The following is a 13,412-nucleotide window of genomic DNA, read 5'->3' on the forward strand; positions in this document are numbered from 1 at the left end:
AAAGATTTCAATCTGTTTCTAGAGTCTCTGCGTACAGCTACTTGCCCAAACAAATACTAACATTTTAGCATCTAATAGATGCCAAGCCCAATCCATTCAGATTTGTATTACACAAGTACTTGTTTAGAGGCTGTAGCACTTTATTAACCTGAAAAAGCTGTCACAGAAAATTAAAATGCATAGACTACGGAAACAAAAACATATTTAAAACACTATCACAGAATGATAATCCACTAAGTCTGAAGCAGAAACCAATTAGTTCGACCCAGAAACTATACGAAAAAACATCTCAAGAGGTATGAACTGGTTCTTCCATCCTTGCAATGCCTACTTTTTAAATGATAGAAAAGCCACCGTAGGTGTTAGTTTCGCCATAATGTTTGCTCAGTACAAGGCCAGAAACCTGTCTTCCATTAGAAACAGGCTAAAACTAAATAACTTTGCCATTACAGGTTTAACCAATTACATCACTCTAAAGATGAATTACAAATCTATGAATGGGAGTAAAAGGAGTGAAATGAGATGGTAGACAGACCAGTTGGTGGAGTAATCCGTTTCTCAACATATCTAATTATGAACCCAAATCTTCATTTTTCATTATTTTCCTTTTTCCATTTAAAAGATATAACGAAACAAACTTAAAATGGGATAAATACCTAAATGGCCCCCATGGCATACTCTAACTTGAAACAATCGGCCTTCTGGAGAAAAGGTGTTAACCCCACAGTCATACTCAGTCCTTCACATACATAACCAAAAAGCCCCACCATTATTAGCAAAAATTTGGAAGCTTTCTTCGCAAAGGGAAAAAAACTAAACAAAAAAATTTAAAAAATAAAATTAAGAACGCGATTCACCTGATGAAAAACATCTTTGCTTGGTTTTCGTTAACCTTGAGAACCTGAGGAAGCCAAAACTTAAATAGAATTAGCATAAAAAATATTTAAAAAAAAAAAAAAAAAAAAAAAAAAACAAAAACAAAAAAGACGTTTTTATGTCTGATATGAAGCAAAAGAAAAATAGGAATCGAAAATACAAGGCAATCTACATCTGGGGTGGGTTTTATCAGAACCCAGAGCAAGAAACACTTCCCCTTTTGCGATTAATGCACAAATCAAGTCAAGGGTTTCAACCCTAACCCACCCAAGAATGCATACTAGTAATTTTACTGCGAACCAAACAGAAAACAACGGATTTTATAGAGAGAGAGAGGGAGAGAGTTACCCAACTGGGGAGAGAGTGAGAGAAATTTTGCAGCTCGTTCGCTCTGAAAAATGCCGAGTGTGTTCCCACAGATTTCTTCTTGCTGGACTGGACAAAGACTAGGCAAAATAGATCCCTCGAGTTTTCTTGATGGAGAAGAAAAGCCCTTTTTTTTGTTTTTCAGTATAATATTTATACAAATTAATAAAATATAATGTTTATTTTTTTGGGCTAAAAATATAAATATAACGTTATTGTAATTTTTTTTCTCTTTTTTGGTAAATAACGTTATCGTAAATTGGTTATTCTGTACATTTAAAATGAAATTTAATAAAATGTTTATTATTTTTTTATTTTAAAAATTTTTAATTTAATAAAACAATAAAACAGGGTTAAATAATCAATATTTGTAATTCTTTCGTTGTTATCTTTTTACCTTTAATAATCGACACAAATACTTTTTGAAAGTTTATTAAAAAATAAAATGAAAACTTTTGAATATTTTACTTATTATTATGTTAAACTTTGCAGTGCTTAAATTTTTGTTTCTTCTTAATTTTTATGAATTAAGAAAAAAGTTGTGTTGTAAGCTTTAGTGAACCAATACTCCGTGAACTAAAACTCGGCAATCCTTTTTTGATCCCTTTTCTGATCTTTCAAGCAAATAGCATTAATTCTGATGAGATACACCATATGTGTAATTATGAGATATATATATATATATATATATATAGTTTTATTACTATATATGTCGACTTATACATTATACTAAAAATTAATATTAAATTGTATATAATTTATGAAGTGATATATATATATATATTATTTTAATGTTATATATAATTTAATTAGGATTTACATTTAATGTTAATGTCAATATTCATTATGATAATTTTTTCAACATATAATATATATATTATTACCAACAATTTCTATAATATATAAAAATAGAATATATAAAAATATAATATGTATAATATATAATTTTATAATCACATTTATGGATATAAAAATATTTGAAATACATTTGATTAATGGAATCATAAATATGCAAATAATTTATATCATATATAATATTATAATAATAAAGTTGTATATTTTTTATTCTTTCATTTTATGTCCCAAATATATAATATTCAACTTATCAGCTTAAGTTATACTTATAATATTATAATAATAACTATATATAATAATAATAAATATATAGTTATTTATTATTAATAAATAAAAAATATATTTATTATTATTTTATAATAATAGATTTTATATATTTTTTGTTTCATACGTTTTCAGTCAATCAATTATATAATATTATAATTTAATAAAAAATAAAAAATTATATATTTTTAAATATCTATTCTATTTGATATTAATTAATATTTTAATAGAATTATAAATAATAATAAAATAATTATTTTTTGTTAATGATTTTGAAAAAAAATTAAAAAAATATAAGAATGACATGTAATATTGATTATTTTACTTTTATATATAGATATAAATTAAAATTTGAATTTTTAGCAGATGATAAGCAATCTTGAAGGAAGTCTTTATATGGTTTGGTTTGTAAAGAATTAACTGCACTGATAGAGTATGACAAAGAGAATTCCAATCTGGATTTTTTAAATTTTCCAAAATTTGAACTTATAAAAAATATATTATACTTTTATAAAAGAACGCTTATGGGCTTGGAATGGTGGTTGGTTCGGCCCTTTTGCGGATGGGTTTTCAATGCTTATGTCTTTTTAACAACATTAATGGAAGGGGCCGTATGACACAGGACTGGCCCATTACTTCCCAATTAGCATTTTGATCAAATTTATCAGGGTTTGTCGGGGAGGTCTTGATCTACATATAATGAAATTTTTTTTCCCTTTTTTTTTAATTTTTTTTTCCGAAGCAAAATGAATAATGAATGAATTTTTGTTGACACCACAAATTTGGCTAAATTAAGAGCCACCATATTTGATTTTGGAAGGGTATATAAATATTGAAAGTTTGAAAACCTCTTATTTAAAAATTTACCCACTTCAATTATGTTCCTTTTATGCATCAAAGCACTCTTTATTATCATGGGCGTATTGATACCTCGACTGGAGTCATTGCTTTTAGTGCCACTGCCAACCTTTGTATAGTTGAGTTCTAAAGCAAAATTCATTCCTTGTATATTGAGTTAATTAAATTGAAACAAATTAAGTCCGTCTACTTCAGCCAGATTAAGCTCTCAAACTCTCAAGCAGGCCTTACATCACCATTTACTAAAAAAAAGTTGTGCCCATAAATAAGTCTAGTGGTAAACTATATATGGCGGGAAACACAAATGACAAATGACTATTGTAGTAGATATTAATTTATTATTTAAAAAAATAGTCAAGATTGCCTAAAATGTTATTGGAAACATAATCATTATTGGAAACATAATCAGAATTAAGATTAATTAACATAAACTAATTTTCATATTTACTCAACAAATGTTGTCCAAAATATACATATATATATATATATATTCAACAAATTAACACAGTCCATTATGTTCATAAATATACATTAAGGGCACCAAATATGATCTTGTCAATCCAAACTAGATATATAATAATATTCTTAATTAATCAATATTATCACAAACGGGAAAATAAACCAAAAGCTGGGTTTATGGCAGTAAAACCTCCATCCACATTGAGATTATGCCCACTAACATACCTTGATTCATCACTCCCTAAATAAACAGCAGCTTCAGCAATATCTTCTGCTCTATGAACCACTCCTTCGAGGTTCGAATGCACCTTAGATTTTGATTTCTCTTTCTCTTCTATCTTGAAGAAATCTTTTGACGCCACCGTAGCTATATAATACGGTGACAAGCAGTTCACGCGGATTTTATACCTCCCGAGCTCGGCTGCAACATTCTTTGTGAGCCCCAGAACTCCATGCTTTGAGCTTGTATATGCATGAGATGCAACCCCACCAACACTGCAACAAACACTCCCTATATTTATTATGCTTCCTTTCCCTGCTGTTATCATCACTCTAGCTGCATGTTTGGTTCCCAAGAAAACTCCGGTGAGGTTGACACTGATGACTTTATCGAAATCCGACTTATCGTTGTCAAGAATGCTTGTTTTGGCGTCTTCAATGAATACTGCGTTGTTTACAAGTATGTCGAGCTTACCATGCTTGCTAATGGTTGCGTTTATTGCCTTTTCGATGTCGGATTCATTTGTTACGTCGCAGTGAATGTATGAGGCCATTTTGGATCCGATATCGTCGCATACCGATCGGCCTAGCTCGTCTAGGATGTCGACGATCACCACCTTAGCACCATGTTTGCAGAAGGTTCGTGCAATGCACTCGCCGATGCCTCTAGCTCCACCGGTTACCAATGCAACCTTGCCTTCAAGTCTGCAAGAGGATCACCAAAACCACAACTAAATATTCAAAGAAAATAAAAATTAAAAAATTAATTATATATTGTGATTGGTAATAGCTTTCACACAATTATATTTTCTCATATATTTATTTAATTCATTTCTAATCAGTGCATTCTAATGGGATTTGGTGCAGCAGATTAGCATCGCGTTATACACATGTTGCAAGGAAAAAAATAAAAAATAAAAAACAAAAACCAAGCTTTGATGTTAATCATTACATCCATACCAAAATCCCTAAGTGTCTTGATGAGCTATATATCTATATTATCAATATGTATATTAATCATATTCAGAATATCTTGATCTTAATTTACATTATTAGCTCTCTCTCCTATGAATTTCTGTTAAACATGTAGAATATGGCAGAGAATTAATTAAGGTGTCATTTAGTAGTATGGTTGATTTTTAATTTTGGTTTTTTTTTCTTTACTTAATTGTGTGTGCTTATATCAAGTGTTAGTTATAGTTTGTTAAGCATCTAAATTAACTATAAAGTTAATCAAAAGAAACAATAAAAAAAAAAAACACACCACACACATGCAAAAAATTGAACACAATTTCAAATTGTGTTTTTTCCCCCCTTCCATTCAAGTTTTTAGTTGTTTAATATTTTTAACAAATTACAGTTATCATTAGCTAATATTTGACACAAACAACTGAATCTAAAAACCAACCATGTTACCAAACAATACCTAAAATAAATGGGTTTTACTAGAAAGATCAAACAAGCTACACACACACACACACCCACACGTTTACCCACGTATAGTAACAAAATACATATATATATATATATATATATACAGGAATGATATAATAAATGATTTATGGGGAGAAATTATGGGGGACAACATGTTAATGGCTGTTCTTTGCCGTCCTTTTCCATAAATATCTTATCGTATTAATATCATATGCACACACATATATATATATATATATAAACTTTTATTATATATAATAATATATTTATGTATATTAACAAAGTTATATATTTTATTATTGTATATTTCAACAAAAATAATTTATATTATATATTATCCATTATCTCATTAGGATATCACAATATAAAATCATAATACAATACAAATAAATTAATATGATGTGTATATAATTAATTTACTTTGATCGATTTATATTATATCCTAACTTTATAAAATTATAATATCATAATGTGAACAACACAAATATTTATGTGTGTATGCGTGTGTATGTCTCTGTATGTAAATTATCAATATATATATATATAGTCAATTTTTAATTTAAATTTCCTGATAGATTTTTTATTAGAATTTTACTTATTAGTTTTTGAATTTTTTAATTGTTGAAATTTAAAAATATATTTAAAATTTTATATAAATTTAGTAAAATACTAAAATTTTAAAAAAATAAAGTAAATTCTATCAAAATTTATATTAATCTCAAATATATTTATAAATCATAAACATTGAAGAAATCTAAAAATTAATATGACAAATCCTATTGATGAGAACTAGCTATATATATATATATATACACACATATACACATATATATGTATATATGTCTGTAAGTAAGCATAAAAATCATACCTTTTAGGAGAAGCAATGAGTAATGAATTGCTCGTTTGCATAGTGTGAGTTTTTTTTTTTTTTTTTAGTGCGTAGTGTGTGAGGTTTGAACCATTTAAATACAGATTTCCAAAACTGTGAGCTAGTTAGTAGTTGTCATAAATATTTATAGGCCAGATTCAAATCTATAAATGACATCTTTTATATATAGTTGGCAACTTACAACTTCACAGCTATCGCAGTAGCGCACATTAGCTTGACATAAGAATTTACCAGAGAGGAAGGAAAAAAATATATTTTGTAGTCAAAGTCAGTATCATATTTTTATAATATTTATGATTATCACAGTGCATCTGTTTCGGGTACCGAAGCGACATCACAAAAACATGATGGTTAAAAATCATGTCTACAATGGACCGACATTTTATTTATTGATTCATGTACGTGGGATTATTTTCTTTTCTTCTTTTATTTTTTTTTTTTTGTTTTTTTGGGTGGCCCTTTAGGTAAATGATTCAATTGTTTTTTTTTGGGGTAATAGTTTCATGTGTTCCTTTATTTTTGCTTTTTTTTTTTTTTGTATATATATAAATATATATTATTTTTAGAAAATTATAATGTGCCCTTTTATATTTTAATTTTGTTTCAAATTTAACCCAATAAATATAAAATTGACTAACAGTGTGAAAATTACGACAATTAATTACCATCACTTTAAAAATTACTTTGTTTGGTAAAATTCTAAATAATAGTAATTAAACTTTTACAAATTTTCATATATTTTCATAGCTGGTATCTAAAATGCATGTTCTACAAGACCAATCTCCAGTTGTATATAATATTCAATTGATTATTAGTTCATTGCCAAATCGAGCCTATCAAAAAAAATTTGTATTACAATTTGGGAAGTGGAAATTTTTAGCTAGATTAATGTTTAAACCTTGGATCTCAAAGTGTATTTTTATTGTTTTTACTATTGAGCTAAATCTAGAAATACAAAAATATAATTAATATTGTACGAAAAACCAAATTATTTATATAGCCATACTCAAATAAAATCCTTAATATTAAAACTAATGTTATTATTATTATTTTCAATTCTTAGAGCTCATTAAAAATTAAAAATTAAAATTATGTTTATTAATCATTAGCTCCTGAGATCTTCACTTTCTCTTTTAGTATGTCATTAAACTCAACTGGATCACTTTTTAAATTTTAAATTTTAATTTTAATGTTATCCAAAAGTTAATAAAAATAAATTTGATATTAAAATTATTAGACTATCTTAATCTAAGCGTGACTATATATATATGCAAACAAAATATCCGACATATATTAAAGAAGCATACCTTCTAGCTGAAGCAATATTATGCTGGACTGAATTGCTGGTCTCCATAGTTTGAAAGGTTTGAGACAATTTAGAGATGCACTTTAGATATTAATTCAAAAACTAGTACTAATTGTCTCTTAATTTCTCACTTAATTAGCTTCATTCTATAGGTTATCTTTTTATAGACAATATTGGGGCATAATATAGTCTTTATAATATTGTATAGCTTAAGAAATTTGAAGACTTAGAGAATAATCAGTATAATTTTATATAATGGCAATATTTAACATGTGCATATAAAAATGGATAAGCGTTAATTGTATTACTATCATGTTCCTATACTTGCGTTAATATATTCTTTAAAGTCTTATTTTATTAGTGTTTATGTTTTGTTATATGTTGACCAATTGATAATTATGTTTGACATGATGAGATTTAATTACAATGTTTTTCCTTTGTTAAAGGAACAACTAGTAAGAAAAAGTCAATGGTTCGCATGTTTGAACCTTTTATATATATATATATATATATAGATAAGCATGTTTAATTCTTATGGTGCATTAAAAATTGGAGGAAATAAAAAAATTAAAAAAAAAATTGAATGCTAAATCAAATGGGCTATAAGTTAATAAGTATTGACTTGGTCTTATCAACGGAGCCTAATTTATTTGTTATTAGAGATATTAATTAGAAAATTAGAAAAGGAAATGTCACATGCATATGCATATACAGAGAGCCAAATACATTTTTTCACTACAATTGCATATGTGATTTATTGCAGGTAAATATTTGAATTTTTGAAAATTACGTGAATATCCCTTTAATATCATTTTTGTTCAAATCTCACCTTTTTGATTTATGAGTAATGCTTAAAAGCACCAAATTATTTATCCAATTTATTTACCAATGTTGCGGCAATATGTAAATGGTTTGAAAAATTATTATAAATTGAATATGATAAGTGAGCCCTTAAATATGTAAATAAACCCAATAAAAAACCAATTAGTAGATTGATATATTTTTTGTTAAACTTTGATACCCTTTTTCATAATTTAAATGTATAGCAACATATTCTCACAATATCAACCATAAGGCTTCTAACTGGGAGGCAGATGCTGCAAGGAATAATCTTCTTTTCCCTGATTGGGATATTTCTTTTCCTATTGATTTTCTTGCTATTTTGAAGAATGATTGTGTTTAATGTTTTTTTAGCTGTTGCCGATAAAAAAAAAATTCAACCATGATTTAACTGCTTGTAAATATAAATATGAAAAAAAATGTAGATTGCAAACTTAATAACATGTATATGCAAAGCAACATTAATTGTAATTATTGTCCCAAAAAAAGTGACACTGTAATTTATAAAAATGAAATTGAAAACGAGATTTCTTTAATTTATGAAAATAGAAATATATAAAACTTGTAACGTAGATGGAGGGATATTTTAGTATAAATTCCTTCAATTTTATTCATCTACTTGAAACATCGACAAATTTGTTCCTTAAAGGGTTATATTTATTTACATTTTTTTGAGAAAAAAAGATATCATGACTATTAATCATTATATTTGGATATGATTTAGATAATTTAAATCTAATAGTTTACAAACAAGTTCATCTAAAATTTTTATAACTTCATGAATATAAATGATAATAAAATGCAGAAAACATATATAGAAAGTAAGTGACTTTTAGAGACCACTGTTAATTATTTTATCGTTGAATTTAGAGATGATATTTTCTTTTAATAATTATTTTTTAATGATTTTTGGCAACTATATATATTTTTGGGAGACAACATTTAATTTTCACATTTTTCTTTTTTATTTTTCTTGATTGTTACCCAAAATATGTTTTGCTGGCAAAAGTGATACTTGGGAATTGGGATCAACTTTCTGTCCTCGTTTTTAATTATATTTTATTACTTCTACCAAGTTTAGATTATTTTGTCGTTTATTCAAAAAGAAATTAAAAAAATATTATTTTGTAGTTCAAAGATGCTTTTATTGACCAATTTGATTGGGTGGCGAGAATTTTGTCGCTAACATGGCGAAATGTACATAAATAACGTGTTTTACAGGGCGGGTTTGGATGCCAAAGAATCTTTTCAGTGGCTGACGGTTATCGGTTACTTCTACCACCATCCAAAATTTTCACGTTCTGAAAATTCAGTGGCTAACATTTGTACTTCGTCTTTTAAAGTCTTCATTATTATAAAATTAAATTCCTCAACTACTTTAATCTTCTTCTTTTTTTTTTTTTTTTTTTTTGGTTGGTAATTCAACTACTTGTATCAGGTGTAATTAAAATGGATTTCTTAATTAGGCCACTTAACGCATTCCTTCAATGACAACGATATATTAATATTGTCTTCAAATACTAGTTCTACTCTACCTCATTAAAATCATGCTATCCTTTTCAAACAAAATAAAATTAGTAATAATTAAACTATGTTGATACTTGTTCACATTATAATGACCATTCTCTAAGGTATTGTAGTTTAATTTAAGACTTGCTTTTGAACTTGTCTAATCTTCTAAGTTAACATATATATATATATATATAGCTATCGTGATTCGTGAGAGATACCTTTCAAGTAGTTATCGTGAGAGACATGATATGGATGCCTAAATAACTCAATAATCCCTTTCTTGTTCAATTATTTTTATCTATCATCTCTAATCTACTTGATTATTTTACATGATAACCCATTAATATATATATATATATATATATATGATAGATAAAAAGATAATAAGTAAACATTTTTTTAGCACTTGCAATTTGTTAAGGCATGTTTAGTACCATTTTGCAAAATGCTTTCATTTGGCAAATTGAAAAATAATTAAAACAATATGTATAGTACCTAGTTTTGAAATATAAAATTTTAAAAATAAAATTGGAAACATGTTTTAACGCTATATTTGAAAAGTATCAAAGTTTTAAAAAAAATTAATTTTTAAAAATAATTTTTAAAAAATTAAATTTTTTCTTCTTGTGTTTGGTAAGTAATAGAAAAGTTAGAATTTATAAATAATTAAAATTTAGTTTGAGTAATAAATTAAGGTTAAATTTTCAATTTTAAAAAATATCAGTAAAACCAAACTCTTATTGCATATTTGGATAAAGGTAAAGTTAGCTGCAATCTAATTTCCTTATAAAAATGATAACTTTATTTTGTTTGTATATTTATTGTAAGGTGGAAAAGTATGGATCCAGAAAATTAGATTCAGAAAATTAGATTTCCACCGATGTAGAAAAATATGTAGAAAAGTTGTTCCCACATATATAGGTGTTATTTTGAGAATTCCAAAAAAAATAATTTTGAAATTTTTTTAAAATACATATTTACCCTTAATTTATTATACAATACTAAATGTAAATACTTATAAATCCCAAATTTTCTAGTACTTACCAAACAAATCAAGAAAAAAATTAATTCTCAGAAAATTAAATCCCAAAAAATTAAATCCTGAGAATCATTTTTCCTCTCAACTTTGATACTTTCCAAATGAAGCCTTATGGATTCTTAACATAACACTTTTTTAAACATGAACAACTTTTTCACATACTTTTTCTATAGGAATCTAATTTCTAAACCCTTATTTTTTCACCTCAAAATATATATTCAAACCCATGAAAATTATTATTTTTGCAAAGAAATTAAATTCTTAGTAACTTTTCTATTTACCAAATAGGACAAAGAGTAGTAAAATGGAATATATAATATTTATTATATATATCATATTTAACATATAGGACATAAAAATATGGATAATGTTTACCATTTTCAATAACAAGTATTTTTTTTTTTTTCTCCTCATAGATGTATATGTATATCATATTTAATATTTATCAAATATGAATTTATCATTTTCATTCTCATAACTTATTTTTTAACATACTACCAAATACATATATTTATATATATATATATATATATTTTAAAATATAAAATCCAATTTATCATTTTTAATTTATAAAAATGGTTTTAGTAAATATTGTCCAACCGGCCATAACAAATAATGGTCCATCTGACTTTGAACTTCATATTTTGTGTTCGACCTGAGTGAGATTCCCAATCAGATTTCACTCTTCCCATACTTTTCGCATTCCAAAAGAACTTTCCATGTGATATGAATACACCCATATAGATGTGTATTCATTAAACTGAAGATCATTATGGCAATCATGCAGGAGAAAGAACCCAGACACATAAAATTTTAACTCAAGGGTATTATTAGTTGGGCATGAGGAAGGATACGAAGGAGCTGTATGCCATGAAATATGACAAATGCTAAAAATATGGATCAGCATCTTCAATATACTTTTTATTGATTTCATATTGGTTTGTAGACTCATCTACAAATTAAATAGTAAGGGAACAGATAGACAAAACGAGAGGGAGATTATAAGAAAATATGTGAAATCATAATAATTTACAAAAAATGGCAGATAAGGAAAATGTCATTTCCACTTCCTCCCCAGGTTGGATCATGGCTGTGGGTATGCTCAGTGAAGAAAATATCGAAGATATGAATTTCCAAAAATATCGATAGAAATGTCAATATCGATAAGGTTACGGAAATTATAAATTTTTAATTTAAATTACAAATTTTAACATATGAGATAATTAATATAGTAAAATAATATAAAAATATAATAATTACAATACAATAATAATAAAATATAATAAAATACTCATCTAATTAGGCATATATACTAAAATCCTATATATTATATAAAAAAAATTAACAGTGTTATTTAATTTTTTTTAAATAGATAAAATCAAATTAAACACTAAGATAAAAAAATAAAAAATATAAAAGGATTGTATTGATATGCTACAATATAAAAAGCAAGTCATGTATCATCCTTATACAATATAATATTATTATTTTATTATTTTATATTATTTTATTTCTTTTTTTTTTTCCTTTTTCCCCATGTGGGAAAAAAGATTTCTTTCTTATCCTTTCTTCTTCTTCCTCTCTTTCCTTCATCTTCTTCCTCCCTCTCTTTCTCGGCCTAAACACACAAACACACAAATACACAGAACAGATCACATTTACAAACACACAACACACAGACTATTTTTAGATTAGATCTCAAACACACACACATGCTGGCCGAGATCTCTCCAAAATTTCCACCGGCAACCGATGACAAGCCGCTGATTTCTCCACCTTTTTTCCACCATTTCCACCCAAAAAAAGAAACTCCCACCGACATCTAGCGATTCAGGCGATACACGTTGACTCTGGTTACATTTCTCTAGTAACCATGACAGAAACTTCCCCCCCTCCCTTTTGGTGTCAGTGGTGGACGACAATCAATAGTATCGGCGACTTCTCGACCGTCTCGACAACATTTGTTTACCTGGGCATGCTTACCAATAAAAAATTGAAAAAAAAATAAAAGGGCCATTCAGAACTCTCGTCTAACCCTAAATATGGACAAGTATTCAACCGTTGGCTTCCCATAAATTGTCACTTTTGATTTTCACATATATATATATATATATGCTATTTCGAAGATGACAATAAATATTTCCTTTGAATTTTTTTAATCAATTGGTATCACATTGTAAAATAACAACGGTCATGCACGTTCAATGTTATTGATTCCAAAAGGACTCGACATTGATACAGAGTATGTGATAAGACCTTATATGGTATTAATGTATCAATCATGATCCCTCACCAAAGACATTAAATTAAAATTTCTACCAAAAAGGAAAAATTAAAAAAAAAATATATATATATATATATCTCATCACCAAAGATTTACAGTCATATGTGGCATGTTTTATTCATAACAAAAATGAAAACTCATGTCCAATTTTCTCTCTTTCTGATATATATATATATATATATATATATTTTGGCAAAAAAATTTAAAAATA

The 13,412-nt window shown here is 26.6% G+C and overlaps 1 protein-coding gene across 1 annotated transcript; it reads right to left on the bottom strand.

Moving 5' to 3' along the window:
• Nucleotides 1-3,763: 3,763 nt before the first annotated feature.
• Nucleotides 3,764-7,574, bottom strand: LOC107412885 (secoisolariciresinol dehydrogenase-like). Its single transcript, XM_048470686.2, has 2 exons — nt 7,528-7,574; nt 3,764-4,602 (listed from the first exon to the last, which is right to left on the bottom strand). The coding sequence occupies exons 1-2, from the start codon at nt 7,572-7,574 to the stop codon at nt 3,822-3,824; spliced, it is 828 nt and encodes a 275-aa protein (XP_048326643.2). The 3' UTR covers nt 3,764-3,821.
• Nucleotides 7,575-13,412: the final 5,838 nt, after the last annotated feature.

Source organism: Ziziphus jujuba, chromosome 8 (genome assembly GCF_031755915.1).
Source record: "Ziziphus jujuba cultivar Dongzao chromosome 8, ASM3175591v1".
NCBI classification, from domain to species: Eukaryota; Viridiplantae; Streptophyta; class Magnoliopsida; order Rosales; family Rhamnaceae; genus Ziziphus; species Ziziphus jujuba.

What these genes read in the sequence shown, in the direction of transcription:
- LOC107412885 (XM_048470686.2), bottom strand. Translation starts at nt 7,574, where the DNA reads ATGGAGACCAGCAATTCAGTCCAGCATAATATTGCTTCAGCTAGAAG. An exon ending in AATATTGCTTCAGCTAGAAG is followed by an intron (nt 4,603 to 7,527) that starts GTATGCTTCTTT and finishes ATCCTCTTGCAG; the next exon opens with ACTTGAAGGCAAGGTTGCAT.